General features: G+C 43.7%; 1 protein-coding gene across 1 annotated transcript in view; it reads right to left on the reverse strand.

Annotated features, from left to right (window-relative positions):
• Positions 1–19,200, reverse strand: part of LOC124773151 (leukocyte elastase inhibitor-like) — a 74,931-nt gene that overhangs the window by 44,923 nt on the left and 10,808 nt on the right. The window contains exon 3 of the mRNA XM_047249377.1: positions 486–766. Coding sequence (XP_047105333.1) covers positions 486–766 — 281 coding nt within the window. The remainder of the gene's footprint in view (positions 1–485; positions 767–19,200) is intronic.

Below are 19,200 nucleotides of genomic sequence, written 5' to 3' on the forward strand. Positions count from 1 at the left end.
GGTTCGAATCCTGCCTCGGGCATGGATGTTTGTGTTGTCCTTAGGTTAGTTAGGTTTAACTAGTTCTAAGTTCTAGGGGACTAATGACCTCAGCAGTTGAGTCCCATAGTTCTTAGAGCCATTTGAACCATTTGTAGCTATTTTAATGGCCAGTAGTTTAAATCCATTACTTTCTTCTAAAAAGAGGCACGGAAGGCAGAGACGTTCCTCCACGTACAATGGCTACAGTGAGCCAACCATTACCATGATCGAAAGTATCGTTAATGTCAATACTAAAATTAAGTCTTCAACCACAGAAAACACAAGGTCCGTCGACAAGTGCAGTAGCGGCAATACTCTTAACTGGTATGCGGTTCTTCTTGTCTCCAGATGTTGTAGCGAACTCGATGTTCTCGATGGTTTTATAGACTGTCTGTTTAGAACGGCGACGAATTCTCCTGTGAATGAACTTGATGCGACAGAGAATTATGCAAAGACGGACTTACTTGTCGTCGGCGACGAGCCCGGAGAGGTCAGCCTGGAGGGGGTCGAACAGTCTGCGGAGGCCGGCGGCCTGCAGCGGCTGCTTGAGGCTGTAGCTGGCCTCCAGCGAGAAGCGCGGCAGCATGTAGATGACGTCGTCACGCTCCCTGGCGGACGCCAGCAGCTGCAGCAGCGACGCCGGCGTCAGCGCCGCCCCCAGGCGACGCGCCCCCGCCTCCCCCTCGTCCTCCGGCAGCAGCACGAACATGGCGAACTCGCCGCCCTTGTAGGGCAGGCCCAGCACCTGCAAAGGGCCAGCGCTCGGCGTCAGCGCCGGCGGTCCACTCCTCGCTGCCTCGAGCAGTTGACTTACCTCCGAATGTTGGCCATGTGTGGTGCAAAGGATGACGTGACTCATTATGCGTCACAGGGGTCCGCTTTCGAATACTATGGAGACATACACTTAACGTCAGACGTAGATATCCGTACAAATTATAAAAATTGATGAACATACACTCCTGGAAATGGAAAAAAGAACACATTGACACCGGTGTGTCAGACCCACCATACTTGCTCCGGACACTGCGAGAGGGCTGTACAAGCAATGATCACACGCACGGCACAGCGGACACACCAGGAACCGCGGTGTTGGCCGTCGAATGGCGCTAGCTGCGCAGCATTTGTGCACCGCCGCCGTCAGTGTCAGCCAGTTTGCCGTGGCATACGGAGCTCCATCGCAGTCTTTAACACTGGTAGCAAGCCGCGACAGCGTGGACGTGAACCGTATGTGCAGTTGACGGACTTTGAGCGAGGGCGTATAGTGGGCATGCGGGAGGCCGGGTGGACGTACCGCCGAATTGCTCAACACGTGGGGCGTGAGGTCTCCACAGTACATCGATGTTGTCGCCAGTGGTCGGCGGAAGGTGCACGTGCCCGTCGACCTGGGACCGGACCGCAGCGACGCACGGATGCACGCCAAGACCGTAGGATCCTACGCAGTGCCGTAGGGGACCGCACCGCCACTTCCCAGCAAATTAGGGACACTGTTGCTCCTGGGGTATCGGCGAGGACCATTCGCAACCGTCTCCATGAAGCTGGGCTACGGTCCCGCACACCGTTAGGCCGTCTTCCGCTCACGCCCCAACATCGTGCAGCCCGCCTCCAGTGGTGTCGCGACAGGCGTGAATGGAGGGACGAATGGAGACGTGTCGTCTTCAGTCTTCAGCGATGAGAGTCGCTTCTGCCTTGGTGCCAATGATGGTCGTATGCGTGTTTGGCGCCGTGCAGGTGAGCGCCACAATCAGGACTGCATACGACCGAGGCACACAGGGCCAACACCCGGCCTCATGGTGTGGGGAGCGATCTCCTACACTGGCCGTACACCACTGGTGATCGTCGAGGGGACACTGAATAGTGCACGGTACATCCAAACCGTCATCGAACCCATCGTTCTACCATTCCTAGACCGGCAAGGGAACTTGCTGTTCCAACAGGACAATGCACGTCCGCATGTATCCCGTGCCACCCAACGTGCTCTAGAAGGTGTAAGTCAACTACCCTGGCCAGCAAGATCTCCGGATCTGTCCCCCATTGAGCATGTTTGGGACTGGATGAAGCGTCGTCTCACGCGGTCTGCACGTCCAGCACGAACGCTGGTCCAACTGAGGCGCCAGGTGGAAATGGCATGGCAAGCCGTTCCACAGGACTACATCCAGCATCTCTACGATCGTCTCCATGGGAGAATAGCAGGCTGCATTGCTGCGAAAGGTGGATATACACTGTACTAGTGCCGACATTGTGCATGCTCTGTTGCCTGTGTCTATGTGCCTGTGGTTCTGTCAGTGTGATCATGTGATGTATCTGACCCCAGGAATGTGTCAATAAAGTTTCCCCTTCCTGGGACAATGAATTCACGGTGTTCTTATTTCAATTTCCAGGAGTGTATATTTCCTACATCTCCTTTTAAAATACTGGACCGAATTCTGCCGAACTTGGTACACACACCATTTACTGTCTGGAGAGAATTACTCTGGGGGTAACAACCACTCACCGTTTGAAAGGGCGTGTTTGGAAGTGAAAGAACAGTGTAGACCACGAGGCGAGAATACCCATACTTTAATGATCCAGTACTTAAGAACGAGATCTGTTAGAGGTTTGCATCAAACTTTAACTCATATCTGCGAACCTCCACCAAACTTTTTCTCGCTAACGGCGAAAGGAAAAGAGTTGAACACTTACTGCATTATCGCCGTTCCTGTTGTAAAACTGCCACATGAAGCATGACTTTTAATTTATTACTTCTGTACTACTAACAGGATTCGTGACACATTTTACAGCCAGTATTCACATATACCACTGAATAAACCAGAAAAATCATGTCGCTGAACGACGCTTAGTTCAGAAAATATGACGGCATAAACACTGAAATGCGTGAAAAACTACTGCATGGCAGTTTACTACTTTTGTAATACTAACTGTATTCACAACACATTTCGCGGGCAGTAGGCATATATAAAACTGGATGTACCTGCAAAATTATATCATTGTACGGCACATAGCTCAGGAGATCTACATCTACGTCTATGTGATTACTCTGCTATTCACAATAAAGTGCCTGGCAGAGGGTTCAATGAACCACCTTCAAGCTGCTTCTCGACCGGCACTCGGGAAAACGAACACTTAAATTTTTCTGTGCGAGCCCTGATTTCTCTTATTTTATCATGATGATCATTTCTCCCTATGTAGGTGGGTGCCGACAGAATGTTTTCGCAATCGGAGGAGAAAACTGGTGATTGAGATTTCATGAGAAGATCCAGTCGCAACGAAACACGCCTTTGTTTTAATGATTGCCACTCCCATTCACGTATCATATGTATGACACTATCTCCTCTATTTCGCGATAACACAAAACGAGCTGCCCATCTTTGTACTTTTTGGATGTCATCCGTCAGTCCCTCCTGATGCGGATCCCACACCACACAGCAGTACTCGAGAATAGGGTGGACAAGCGTGGAGTAAGCAGTGTCTATGGTAGACCTGTTGCACCTTCTAAGTGTTCTGCCAATGAATCGTAGTCTTTGGTTTGCTCTACCCACAATATTATTTATGTGATCGTTCCAGTTTAGGTTATTTGTGATCGTAATCCCTAAGTATTTAGCTGAATTTACAGCCTTGAGATTTGTTTGAGTTGTCGCGTAATCGAAATTTAGCTGATTACTTTTAGTACTCATGTGAATAGCTTCACACTTTTCCTTATTCAGGGTCAATTGCCACTTTTCGCACCATACATATATCTTATCTAAATCATTTTGCAAGTCGTTTTGATCATCCGATGACTTTACAAGACGGTGAATGACAGCATCATCTGCAAACAATCTAAGACAGCTTCTCAGATTGTCTCCTATGTCGTTAATATAGGTCAGGAACAATAGAGGAGATACAGTGTCATAAAGTCTGAGCTGCATGAAAATTAAACTACTGTGCAAAATTCTCTAGACATAGGCCTACAGATTACCTATGGTAAACATGTGTGAAATACATGTGACATGTGCATATTCAGGCAAAGTCACGGGTAAAAACCTGATCATGACCCTCCGTTACGATTTCAGTCAAATTTGATACAAATATTAGGAGCACTCTGAAAAGAAATACTATAGTTGTGACTGTGACAATTTGGAGAGAGAATGGAGGGCGAGGTGATCGACAGACAGCAAGAGTGAAGGAGGAGATAGGAAGAGGAGGAGATTGACAGAGAGCACTCTGAAAAGAAATACTATAGTTGTGACTGTGACAACTTGGAGAGAGAATGGAGGGCGAGGTGATCGACAGACAGCAAGGGTGAAGGAGGAGATAGGAAGAGGAGGAGATTGACAGAGATAGGGAAAATGGACAGACACAGGGGAGAGGACGAAATGGACAGAAAAAGGAAAGAGGAGATGGACAGAGTTGTAGGAGGAGGAGATAGGCAGAGAAATGAGAGAGGAGGAGATGAAGAGGAGGAGTAAATGGACAAAAAGGGAAGATGAGGAGACAGACAGAGAGAGGGGGGGGAAGAGTAGGAGATGGAGAGAGAAAGGAAAGGCGAGGAGATGATAAGGGAGAGGGGCAGGAGGAGATGTATAGAGGGAGGAGGAACGAGGAAACAGTCAGAGAGAGGGGGAAGTGGACATTGACAGAGAGAGGGCAGGAGGAGAATTATTGTGGTGGGGGGGGGGGGGGGTTGAGGGGAAGAGATGGACAGACTGGGAAGGTGTTGATGGAGAGAGGGGGAATGGAAACAGATTGACAGTGTTTGGGGGGGGGGGGGTGAGGGACAGAGAGACGGGCAGGAGAAGATGGATAGATAGTGGGGAGTGAAGGAGGTGAACAGAGAGAGGGTTTGGTGGAGATGAGTAGGGAGCTGGGAAAGGAGGACATAAGCTAATAGATGACTGGAATAAATGCATACACCGGAAATGCCTGGTACTCAGCTAGTTTTAATTATAAAGGAGTCTCACAAACATATGGAAACACCGCGAGAAATGCACGCTCGAACGAACATAAATGAAAATGCTAGAGAAATCTTTACGTTGCACTGTTTTATTTACCCACTGTCGGCACCTGTGAATCGTTCTCCTTACGTTGCAAGTATCAGTTGTGGTCGTACCAGTGTTCTGTGTAGTCGTGCGTGCATTACATCTGAACTAAGTGAAATCGAACTTGTGCAAATTGCTGGTACTCGTATCGTGGTTACTTCCGTATATAAGGTAGCCGAAGCGTTCGATGTTTCAAGAGGCACCATATCGAAGGATTATGCGCCCATTTCGGCCTATTAGGACCGTACCATGGTACAATGTTTGTTCCCCAATGGTGGTGCTGTGTTCCAAAGCGAGACTGCCTCTGTTCAGACAGCTCTCGTGTCGGGGACTGATTTTGTGAGCACGAGGATGAATGGTCGAAGTCCCTCAGCCACCAGCAGATCTCAGTGTTACTGTGTCTTCGTGGTCTGCTTTGGAGAGATGGTTATGTGACCGCTATCCACCTCCAACATAGTTACCTGAACTTGTCGATATTTTGTATGAAGCATGGTATAAGATTTCCTTAAAAAGCATACCTGAATTCCAAGATGACTAAAAGTTGGTACCAACGGGTTCCCTATAGCGTATTAGGCACCAACTCTGTTTTTGGTGTTTACATTTTTTTTTCACTGCCCATGATGATACCGCTATTCAGAAACTCATGTCGTTGTGGTAAAATTATAATTATCTCTCTCCCACACACTGGACTCACATTCTGGAGGATGTTGGTTCAAATCCTCTTCAGTCTATCCAGATGTAGGATTTTCGTAAGTTCCCTAAACTGCTTTAGGCAAACGGCACGCTGGTTCCTTTGAAAGGGCATGGCCCATTTCTTCCCCCTATCTTGCCTAATACGAGTTTGTGCTCCGTCTCTAAGGGACCTCGTTGTCGACGATATTTTAAACTCTAATTTTCGTTTCTTGCTCGGACACTCGAGAGTAGCAACAAACGAAAAATAAGAAAGACTGTTCCCAGTGTTCGGCAGAAAATCACAGGTCACACCAGTCTACAAGAGGGGAAGAAAAATCGACAAATATTACCATCCACTATCTTTGACACTATAAGATGACACTGTAAGCCTTGCCGAACGTGCGCTTGTTTGACAAATGGCGTGATGAGGCCTGGCTCAGGAGACAGGCGGGCTTTGACAGTCGTGAGAAGACAGTGTGCTGCAGCACACGATTACTGAGACTCTGCCGTTGGCGATATTTGCCGCACGAGACTGCTGGGCAGCAGGTGAACTGCAAGGTTGTCGCTTGTGGTTTTTCCTGACGAGTGGTCGTTTCAAGGCGTGAGGAGGCCGATATCGTGAAAAGTATTCTTCTTCTTCTCCTCAGCGATCACAGGCCATTGAGGCGTAGCGCCGTATAACGATCCAGCCTTGGAGGCGGTTACGTGGTAGATGTGTCTCAGAGCTGGATAGTGACAGATGGTGAGACGAGACTGGACGCGCACGTAGTTCATGTATCAGCCGATAGAGGACAATACTGGATAGGAGGACTGTGATTTTAGTTTCGATTGTGCCCACTAGAGTGCACTAAAATAATAGAATGTTTTTCATAAACAAATGGCTCTGAGCACTATGGGACTCAACTGCTGAGGTCATTAGTCCCCTCGAACTTAGAACTAGTTAAACCTAACTAACCTAAGGACATCACAAACATCCATGCCCGAGGCAGGATTCGAACCTGCGACCGTAGCGGTCTTGCGGTTCCAGACTGCAGCGCCTTTAACCGCACGGCCACTTCGGCCTTTTCATAAACAGTTCTAGTATTTTCATAAAGTGTTATGTCTTTTTGTGTAAGTAAAATGTTATAGAAGAGTTTTAGCAGTATGAATGATGCGTGAGTGTGGTTTAAGGTTAATATGAAGATAATTGTTTAACGAGTTATGTAGTAGGATTTAGTGTGGGAACATTTCGAAGAAGTATGGATATGGACAAAGGGGATTTTTGTACAATAGATTTGTAAAGTAAGTTTATGGTAAAGGGAAAGTTAATTCAGGTATAAATAACAGTAGTAAATAACTTTATGCATAAGAAAAACTTCAGCATATTAGATAATTACGTCGGTAAAAAGTGCAGTCGTTAGCTTTACTATTTTGCAATTGGTTATTGGTGAAAAGCGCAGATTGACGCGGAAGAATGTTGTTTTGCTATTGGCTGTTGAGTAAACTGACCAATGGTAAAGCAATATTCTTCGCGCGCCTTTCTCGGCTGTTTCTCTGCCTCGTGATGACTGGGTGTTGTGTATGATATCCTTATGTCCTTAGGTTAGTTAGGTTTAAGTAGTTCTAAGTTCTAGGGGACTGATGACCATAGATGTTAAGTCCCATAGTGCTCAGAGTCATTTGAACCATTTTTGAACTTTCTCGGCTGGTAAAGAAGACTTAGCGTATTCTAGAGAAGAGTCGAAGCCTAGCCATGAAACAGATCGGACGTGTCTAGTAGTAGTTCATCAGTATTTTTGTAGCTGTTACGTTTTCGGAAAATGCAACACCGTAAACTTGCTAATGTGAGTGAAAGGGATTGTGAGTGACTGTGTTAAGACTAGCACGGGCTTGGCAGTGATACTCGTTCACCTAAGTTTCAGAATATATTAATTGAGGACAAAATTTCCAACCTTTCATTTCTTGTGAAAACTTTCTCCCGAAACGTAGATTAGTGACTTTAATTGCAACCTGGTTCACGTCGAAGTGCAGTAGGTTTTGTTCGGCTTCCCTACTGATGAAATGCTGAGACAATGTTCACAGGTAGGTGCAGGTTTGTCGTAAAGGGACGGAAGGGACCGCGCCGCCGCACTATGTAGACCACGCGGTGCATCAACTATCTGCTTCCACCGCCATCTATCTCTCGCAGTCTCTCTCCACCCTGCGGAAATTCCTAATGCTGCGATGTCCTTCTCTATGTCATCTTTCCACCTCGTACGAGGTCGGCCCAATGGTCTTGTTGCCTGGAGAGTTCCTTGTTGTTTCCCATTCTAGCCACGTGCCCAGCCCATTGCAGTCTTCTACTTTATAATTTCTGGATGATAGTGGGTTGCTTCATTAACTGATAAATTGCATTTTTCTTTCGAATTCTCCGTACGCCATTCTCCAACACAGGTCCCCTGATTTTTCTCATTAATTTTCTTTCGAAAACATCCAGTTTTTCTCTTTCATTCTTTGTAAGCGTCCAGCTTTCTGAACCGTACAGTACTATGGGGCAGATAATAGTGTTCTATATCTTCGTCTTCGTGGTGATTGACAAAGCTTTACTTTTGAGTGGGTTGCTTAGAGAGTGCAGACATCTTGACCCTGAGACTATTGTTTCTTTTATATTCATTGTTATGATATTTTCACTGTTGAAACGTGATCAAAGGTATTTAAACTGAAAAACTTTTTTCTGAATTCAGAATGTTCGTCAATCTCAAAGTAAGGATTTGAGTTTATGACTCGACCTATTTCCCTATATTCTGTTTTCTCTTGGTTTGTCAAAAGCCCCATTTTGCTGGCACTGTGCCTGAGAGATCTGTACATGTCTTTCAGTTCTTCTCCAGTTTCACTCAGCAACACTATATCACCTGCATAAGCCGGGAGTTTTACTTCACTGTTTTCGAATCGGAGACCATTGTATAGCTGTAAATTACTCTCCCGAACCATTTTCTGTAATGCAAGGTTGAAGAGGACACATGAAAGAGCGTCTCCTTGTCGTAAGCCTGTTTTAATTGGAAAGGCAGGGGATATGGATCCTCTGAACTTCACTGGTGCCTGGGAGCCATCCATGCACAGTTTTGTCATCTTAATGATTTTACTGGGTATACTAAATTCTCGTAACGTGTTGTTGAGGCTACTTCTGTGGATGATATCATAGGGTCGCTGGAAGTCAATGAAGAGACAGTGGATGTTTTTGTCAAATTCCCAGTATTTCTCAGAGATCTGTCTTATAATAAACAAATTATCAGTTGTGGAACGGTTTGTTGGAAATCCAGCCTGGTAATCTTGAATAATGTTTTCTGCATAAAGTTCAAGTTTTTCCAGAATGATCATTGACAGGTTTTTGTACGTTATGTTCAGCAAACTGATTCCTCTGTAATTTCCACATTCCCTTCTGTTTCCTTTCTTGTGTGTGGCACAAATTATATGTAGTTTTCCAATTTTCAGGCAGTGTTTCAGTTTTCCATATCATTGTGACAAGGTTATAAATCCGTTCGTGTAATTTGCTTCCGCCTTCTTTTAACATCTCTGCTGACACCTGGTCCTCGCCCGCTGCCTTGTTGTTTTTCATCTTTTGAATGGAAAGTATTAAGGCAGCGAATTGCAGGTATTACACGGCCCTACATGAATGCTACTAAGGCTACATAAAAGGCAACGTCACCCTATGACTGAAAACGCATCAAGCGATCGTAACGGAGTGTCCGCTGAGAGCTCTTGACTGGCACTAGCAAACACTGTTTGAATAATTAGCTGTAATGTGATCCCGATGATTACAAAACATTTGTGTGAAAAATAATTCGATAAACTAAGAGTATAGCTACAGCAATGAAACGAAATCAGAACAGCTACATGTAGATTCGTAATTTCTCTTAGGTTTAAAAGTCAATGAAGGACAATGCTAATTTTGTCTGATACATCAATGATACTCAAATTAATCACAAATTAGTAGTCCCCAAGATGCGCAATGATAAATTTAAGATTTTTATTCACTGAAAAGTCCTTGCGTACCGCCAAGAGACAATAAGTAAAATTTGCCTATAAAAAAAAACTGACCTTGGGTTTACATTTCAGAGGTGTAAACTCGTAAGAGCGAGTTATTTGATAAGCTTAGCTCTACAACTCTAGCAATAATATGTACAATAAGTGAATTTATGAGTTTTTCAGCAAGAGATTGACGGTCATACAAGGCCAGTTGTCATATTGACGTGATAAATGGTTTTTAAGAGCTAGTAGCCGCAGACATATGCCGATGCGTAGTGCAAAAGTCTCAACTGGAAACGTCTGAAATTTTTCGTAAGTAAAATTTCTTCAGGAATTCGTGAAATTTATAAAAGTTTTTTGCAGTAGATTTAGTGGGATTAAACGCCCAACTGCAGCATGATGTTCAAGACTTACAATGTGAATTCTTGAATGAGTTTGTGGATCAGTCTGTCGTTACACTCACAGCATGTAAGTACACGCCAAGTCCCCATTTTATTTAGTAACTTATAACCTCATTGTGTTACGACGATTTCATTCCAATAGCTGTATCCTCCCTTCAAATTTGTCACTTAGTAGGAAGCTAGTTGAACAGTAATCTGTCGCCCGTCCCCTAGACAATAACGTAGCCAACAAATGATGAAACCATTGTAACCATGGCAGGCTGTCAATTTTATTCTTTTACTGCACCGTGCATGTAAGGTACGTTACTGGTCAGTTTCGGCCTTACTCCATTATCAGATGCATGATTCTGGTGACCTAGGTGTCAACCAATGTTTTTTAAACGTTTTTGCATGCGACACACACGTCACCAGTATCATAAATTGATAATAGTCTAAGGCCGACACTGGCCATTAATGAAATTTATATGCACTGTGCATTAACGAATAAAACTGATAGCCTAAGTTGGTTAAAACGGCTGCAGCATTTACACGATACATTGAGGCTGTGAACCCGTCCATGAAGAAGTTATTAGCCAACAAAGTTTAAAGGTGTATTGGGAATAAGTCATTCACTATCTTCTTCTATTTTCATGTGATGAAAACCACAAAATAATTTCAAAATGCTATTATTGGTTTGGGCCAGCTTATTTATGTTGACAATGCAACAGAAAACTTAGTTTAAGACTTGCAGCATGTGCATTCAGACTGATTGTCACCACTGGCTGGTCAAAATCGATAACAGCTTTTTGTTATCGCCGTAAAGTAAAAGAAGGCAATGAGGTACCGCGAACAGAATAGCCCCTCCATGCCAATCAGTATGGAATTCCGAAACATCGGTGATGAGACCGGGCTCACGGTTTTGGAACACAGCATCTGGAATTGCTGGATCAAGATTATCAGGCGGAAGCAGTAGTTCTTTACTCCCAGAAAACATTGTACTCCGTTTCGCAGCAGCGCTTGCTCAATGGAGAATCATCAATGAGTAAATGTGTAGCTTCAGGTGTGCTGTTCATGTCGTATATAAAGGACCAAGTTGATGGGACTAACGGTAAACTCGGGAAGGTGATGCAATTTATCTATAACAAAGTATTATAAAAAAAAGAGAAATTTAAAAAAAATTTTAATGCAAAGCTGCTGGAGAAGAGTGTTTGAGAAAATGTTTTCGACATGTGAGGCGCATTCAAAAGGTTGTCTGCCAAGGTTAATGAAGACGGTAAGGTTTTCTTCAATTTCTTTAGCCGGCCGCGGTGGTCTAGCGGCTCTAGGCGCTCAGTCCGGAACCGCGCGACTGCTACGGTCGCAGGTTCGAATCCTGCCTCGGGCATGGGTGTGTGTGATGTACTTAGGTTTAAGTAGTTCTAAGTTCTAGGGGACTGATGACCACAGATGTTAAGTCCGATAGTGCTCAGAGCCATTGGAACCATTCAATTTCTTTTAAATCGTCAGTTTCCTGACTTGTCTGAAGCGGCCCACCATGACTTCCTCTCGTGTGCCAACGTTTTCGTATCAGAGCACCACTCGCACCCATCGTCCCCGGTTATTTGTTGGTTTTATTCCAGTCCCTGCTTCCCCTGCAGCTTTACGGATGTGGGGGTAGAAGGTAATAAAGGACGGCCAAGAAAGCCACTGGAGAACAAAATAGAAGAAGTAATGCTTCAGAAGGTACTATGGATCAAATAGTTAGTAATCGCGATTGCATATAATAAGACCTGGATGTCTGTGTATCTCTCCTACCTGTGTGTACACCGCGAGATAGATGAGCACCGTATTAAATTAAGTATGTAAGCACTTCGGCTTCTCTCCAAGGCCACTGTTCACATTAGATGTATCCAAGGCTTTCTCTACGCTCTCGCTTTGTAGGGAGGAATGCACAGTAAATCCAGATGCGCGTTAGATAGTGAAGTAGCATGCAGAGCTAGAGTGGATGGTTAGTTTCAAGTAAAAGCCAGTAGAGACAACATCACGTATTCGTAATCTGCTAACGAAAGAGGCTCTAAAAAATTAATCAGTCTTAGGTGGGAAACTGAGTCAATCTTCTAATAATAAAATGCAACAACTTACGAAATCATTCACTTTTTAGTACATTGTAGCAACCACACATAACTGTCTATTTTGAAAGAGAGCTTCTGCTCCGTACCACGAACTGCCTGTGAGGTGACTGTGCCATAGCTTTATCTTCACCTCTGAGAAGCCATGGTGCAATCAAAAGTAATATCACAGTACCAAGTGATAACAAATTAGTGTACCTGTATTATTTATCATGCTTTTATTCCTCAATAATACAAAATAGTTGTATTTGTTATCTGTTACTATAATGTGTTACCGTGGTCTGTTGTAAGCTACCATGTACACCTTGGGCACTCACAAGAATTTATTTTAGTAACCAAAAGCATCAACCGGCCGCTGTGACCGAGCGGTTCTACGCTCTTCAGTCCGGAACCGCACTGCTGCTACTGTCGCAGGTTCGAATCCTGCCTCGGGCATGGATGTGTATGATATCCTTATGTCCTTAGGTTAGTTAGGTTTAAGTAGTTCTCAGTCTAGGGGACTGATGATCTCAGATGCTAAGTCCCATAGTGCTCAGAGCCATTTGAACAATTTTAACGCCGGCCGTTGTGGCCGAGTGGTTCTAGGCGCTTCAGTCCGGAACCGCGCTGCTCCTACGGTCGCAGGTTCGAATCCTGCCTCGGGCATGGATGTGTGTGATGTACTTAGGTTAGTAGCCATTTAAACCATTTTTGAACAATTTTAACCAAAAGCATACCTGAAGTAACAGCGGTACTTGCTACATGGCATGTACACCGAATAACAATGCGAAACAATGAAAAATATCCAAGTGAGTGCGAGTAGTAGTCAAGCATCGAGGGTTCCGTACAAATTAAATTATGTATATAGATTGCTCATCTATCCCGGGAGTCGATAATTTCACCGATTTTTGCCTGTTATCGATGTCAATGTTGGCAACGTATCAAGATATGTAACATAAATAGCCGTATCTTTTGAATGCGTTGACGCAGGAGCTAAAATTAGTATACCGCAAAGGGACCGTGGACCTTAGAATGTGACATAAATTTTCTCTAGAAAAAGGGTATTAAGATACAGACAGGCAGTCCGATAACATATGACAAAGTTTTTTTCGTTTGTTATAATTACAAATTACAATTTTCAGATTTTGTCCCTTTAGTTGCACTATGTAACCTCACTTTTTGCCAAATTTCATGATTCAAGGCCAAAGGAAAGTACCCTGAAGCTTTGATGAGTGATTTTGCGAGTCTGAAAATGTGTGGCGTTATTGGCAGTATGTTTTGCTTACACTGAATTAAAAGCTTACGTTTCTTATACCAGCAAGGGACCGTAGACCTTAGTATGCGACGTAAGTTTCAGCTTCATACGTCTACCCCTTCCTGAGAACAAGGTGTACTAACCGAGGGACAGACTGTCAGGTAACAAATAATGATTTTTTGTGATATAATTACAAATTAACAATTTTCGGATTTTTTCTTTAGTTGTACTGTGGAAACCTGCTTATTCACAAATTTTTGCCGAGCGGGTTAGCCGAGCGGTCCGAAGCGTCTTGCTTCGGTTCACGAGGCTCCCCCGTCGGAAGTTCGAGTCCTCTCTCGGGCATGGGTATGTCTGTTGTCCTCAGCGTAATTTGGTTTAAGTTAGATTAAGTAGTGTGTAAGCCTAGAAACCAAAGACTTCAGCAGTTTGGTCCCATAGGAACTTACCACATGAAAATGAAACATGTAAATTTCATGATTCCAGGTCAACAGGAAGTCCATTATAAGCTTTGATGAGTGAGTTTGTGAGTATCAACGCATGTGACACAAATGGCCGTATCTGTTTATAGCATTGACTAAAACGCTTCAATGTTTCACAATACCAAGGGACCGCGGACGTTAGTGTGTTTCATAAATTTCATCTCGATATCTCTATTCGTTCCTGAGAACAAAGGGTCATAACAGTCGGACACACCTACAGACAGACAGATAGACAAGAAAGTGATCCTGTAAGGCTTCCGTTTTTACCGACTGAGGCACGAAACACTGAAAGAATGAAGTACCATCCAAGTGAATCGCACAGAAGTGAATAACATGCATTTTGTTGATACATGACGCGGAAAATAACTTTTCCTCATTAATATGAAGTACTCTTCACTCAACAAGGTCCACGTACAGTACTGGTGTTACAGGAAAATATGCCATTTACGTGGGAAAGGCGTAATTAGGGAACAGCCACCTCATGGAAAAAGATTCATCAATTCTTCACAAACAGTTTCGGCTCCTGTGTAACTTTGAGTGAAGACAGACGATCCAACAGAAAAAGAATTTCACATAAAATAAAAACTCTTAAGGTGTACTCATTATAGCTTCTTAATAGCAAACCGTCAATAATAAACACCGAATCGGTTCGGAACATCCTTCACCGTTCGAAAAAGTGCAAATGTTTTTATGGATAAGTGAAAGAATTGTTTCACACTGTACTGATATGAAATGAATTATGTCCTTATAAAGTGTAGCCAGTTCCCCAGAAGTTTAGTAATTTTGTGGTACCTGTTTCTCAGATTATGAATCATCTGCTCTGAGACGCTTGTGTCATTTTCAAGCAATACATCAGTATAATGTACATCTTGTTTTCAGAGTGGAATAGCTTCTGCAAGCGACTAAGTTCTTCATAAATGAACATGCAGGCTCTGCGTAAGTGTGTTGGAAACCCCGAGCTTGTATGCAAGGTGGTGAAAGTGGCTCCATTTAGATACAAATCATTATACGTATGTCTGTAGTTGTTATGCTACATAACCCAGTGCTATGCCGGTCCGAAATCTCTGCTGTAGCAGGTATGGACTTCTACCCCGCAAGTAAAACTCATCGTGCTTTGCTCTGAAACAGCAGCCATTAAGCATCACTATCATCATTAAAGAGGTAAGGAATTACCGATATCGAACAACAGTTTATAACCACAAATTCCTGCAGAAAACTTTACAAAAAAGCGAAGGAAGGGGAACTTCCAGTGTCTAGCGTACAATGAAAGTGCTGAAGTGTGTATGTTGTTTCAGCCCCCACTGACGTAGAACATTCCAGGATCATATAGCTTCACCATACAGTCACTCTCAGGATTAAAAGAGCACTGTCATTATGTTCTGATGAGTTCCTTAACACAATATTGAATCTCTTGCTTCAGAATAGTTTAAAGGAGCATCCGTTTCCGAAACACGACATTATGAATTGACATCGTGTAACTAAAGAAGCTGCAGTGGCAAACGAACGAGTTGACTTTCTTCTGTCTATTTCTGGAAGAAAATATTCATCTACAACACTGATGGAATGAGAGTAGTGGAATGGAGGGAGAAAAGGCGAGACCTCACGCACTGCGGACATACAAAACATCATCGAACCACAGTGCTGGAGCTTTTCCAGGGTTGGACTAACGTTGACTTCTGAATTGGGTAGAACATCTTGTAACACGTCCGGGAGTACTCACTGTCCTACTTCTGGTATGAACATCTATATTCTAAGACGATAAGAAATCACAGGTTGCTTTGTTTACATTCTAAGTCATAAGTTTTGATGTCAACTTCTACGTGATTGTCTGTCCACCAAATCACTTGGACGAGCGTACGCGTAACCGAACACGGCGCGGATGATTGTTGATGATGCGAAAGCCGAATAATCGAACTAAAGTTCTTATGCTCGCCACGCATACACAGATTTCTTTTGGTACCAGTCCTCCTTGACACTAGTAATAAATTTTAACACTATTCATAAAGTTAAATTTACAGTTCACAGTTCTCAATTGTACGAGCGTGCGCGTAACCGTCGCGGCGCGGTTGATTGTTGATGATACGGAACGCGATGACCGAACGCACGTTCTCACACTCGCTACAAGATACTGGCACTTAAATGCTCTCTTTTGTGATAAATACTATTACTGATCCACATTAGTTCATTCTGAGAGACCGAACACGGCGCGGATGATCGATGAAAGGTGCGACACGCAACGAGAGTGTACACAAATAAGTTATTGGCGGCACTGCTCACTTTTAATTACATCCTGACGAACTTTCCTCTGAATCACTTCCATATTTCATCACTTTACTGTAATAATACTTGCAGCAACACTTCAACTTCCATACTAACAATGCCTCTCACATGCAGAGCTACCGACAACAAAACATACAATTTCCGTGTCCCGTGCTCGACTCTGGAAACGCGCTGCCCGCAAAGATACTCCGCAACTAAGCCAGCGATATGACAGTACGCTTACAATCTGAGTTATATTCCTTTATTGTAGTTTCTCTTTCAGTGATACGTAGAATGATGCGCACATATCTACAAGAGCATTTCCGGTTCTAGTGGAGTTTTATTGAAGCAATCACTGTCTAACAATGTTTTCAGAAATTTTTTTCTCAAACGTCGTAAACATGATGGTGTTCCGGCGTATGGACAAGCGGCGTCACGAAGACGAAGACGAAGATCGTAAGAGCAAAGAAGGCTGTGAGACGACGCCAGCCAATGGCCCGCTGACAGAGCGCCCTCTAGCCGAAGACAATACCGCCGCTGCCAGCCTCGGCCAGGCAGTATTACGAGGCGTGTTTTTTTAAGTTAGTACCGTTTTCAAATTAAAAAAATACATGCTAAGATATCTCAATAATGTTATTTTTACGTGATAGCCTGTACCTTAATCTACTTTTCTACACAATGTCTGTCAATTGTCATAACGTTGTACCAGTTTTTGAATACCCTCCTGATAGAAGTCTGCCGCCTGACTTGTTAACCACTGCATCACCATTGTTTTGACTTCGTCATCGTCTTGAAGACGCTGACCGCCCAGGTGTTTCTCAAGTGCAGGAACAGATGGTAGTCACTGGGCTCAAAATCGGGGCTGTACGGGGATGATCTAGAGTTTCAGATCGAAAAGGTGTGATGAGATCTTTGGTCTGATTCGCCACATGCGGACGGGCATTGTCTTGCAGCAAACGATGCCCTTGCTCAACTTCCATGGACTGTTGCTTTGATTCTGGTGTGACGTAGGCCACCCATGTTTTATCGCCTGTAACAATTTGGCTTAAGAAATCATCACCGTCGTTGTGGTACCGCTCAAGGAAAGTCATTGCACTGTCTAAACGTTTGGTTTTGTGCACATCCGTCAACAGTTTCGGTACCCAACCTGGGCACAATTTTCGGTAATTCAAGTGCTCGGTCACAATGTCATACAAAACACTACGAGAAACATTAGGAAAGTCATCCCGCAAGGAGAAAATCGTAAAGCGTCTGTTTTCTATCACCTTATTGTCCACTTCCTGCACCAAACTTTCATTAACGACCGAAGGACGCCCACCTCGTTGTTAATCATGCGCATTTGTGCGGCCATCTTTAAATGATCTAAATATCTTAGCACATCTTTTTTTTTAAATTTCAAAACGGTACTTACTTAAAAAACACGCCTCGTAGCACAGTATCAGGCTGGGACTCGCACACCAGCGCAGTTGTAGACCAACACTACGACAGCAGTTAATACTGATCCATATCCATTTCTTACATGGACATTGTTTGTAACGAAGAACATTACTTATTTGCATGTCGCCCATCGCTTGCGACACGTTCTTATAAATACAAAGTTAAATACTGTAAATCTTCTTTATTATAATAAAAACTACTTATGTGATTCGCCTGAATTGTTGTATAGCATTCCGAGGACGCAGCATCCTTTAGGCATCCCATACGAAAGAGTGGCAGGACCCCACAGATGGTGTATTATTTAACCCTACCACGGCTACGGCCATATATGAACGCCCAGCAGGTAGAACTGACAAACAGCTAATGGCATACGTGAACGTCCTGCTGGTACAATGTTCAGACGGCTACGGGCATTCATTTACGCCACACAGGTAAGGGGACCTGACGGCTGTGGGCGTTCCCGTACGCCCAGCGCGGGAGCAGGTCAACAAGCACAACAGAACGACGACTCGCTGTTGTCCTCATTAGTGCATATACGTTGTCACGGAAATTACGCCTATGGCCTGAAGCGGCACACTGCGAAAGGAGAAATTTACTCTTGCTATGTGTTGTATGATAAGATGACGGTGGAGTACATCCACAAGAATTTTAATGTGCGATCGAAATTGTTGCAATGCAGAGTGATTGGCACCATTGTGCAAATGAATTACAGTTTTTTTAAAATAATTTATAAAGCCAGCTAATTTTCAACCAAATTAATTAGTTAATTACTTACCAAATTTTAAGTATTTTGTGCACCAGAATGTTCGCGCACGTGGAAATAAAAAAGACGCACATCTAAATTACTATCATGAAATTTATTCTGTTTTTTTACTAGTGCATGTGAGTGAGTTTTATTTTTATTTTCAACATTGTTATAGGCTTCTGTGTAACATTTCCGTCATTTCTTATATTAATTGTCAGGCAGTGGGTTGGTAATTAAAAAAATATACTCAGTCCATTCACTTTCCCGTCCATCTTATTATTTCTCTTACGAGCAACTAAATTAATGTTTAATTTTTCTTTGTTCTCCGCAGTAGTGGGCGTAACGCGTTCGCTAAGAGTTGTGGTTTTTCGTGATTTCGAATGTTTAGTCTGACGGCCTCACGTTCCTGAATTTTTTGTAACAGAATTATATTAGATACTTATTTGGGAGTTAAAACATTCTCTAGGTGCACTGTACTGCTGAAAGTCGTAAATATTATTTGTCCACACAGATAGATACCTCAATGGGCACAGTTTTTTCATTGTGCTGCCCAGCAGAGATGTGCTAAGAACTGTAATACATACAGTTAAAATCATATCAATGGAGAACCATATCAGCGCTGCCATAAACCTTACAGCCTCTGTGATTAGGCAAAATGACTTTCGAGAATTTGACATTCTTGTGTACATAGTTCCGCGTAGTCAGCGCGTTCACAAATTTCCCACTAGAGCGCGCCCCGCTAAGCTCAACAGCGCAGGCGCAGCGCTCGTCCGTCTCCGCACTACGAGATGGCGCTGTCTTAGAGACGGACCAAATTCTGCTTCTGCTGATCCGCGTATTAATATGTAACGCAGCCAATGAGA

This window comes from Schistocerca piceifrons, chromosome 2 (assembly GCF_021461385.2).
Source record: "Schistocerca piceifrons isolate TAMUIC-IGC-003096 chromosome 2, iqSchPice1.1, whole genome shotgun sequence".
NCBI classification, from domain to species: domain Eukaryota; kingdom Metazoa; phylum Arthropoda; class Insecta; order Orthoptera; family Acrididae; genus Schistocerca; species Schistocerca piceifrons.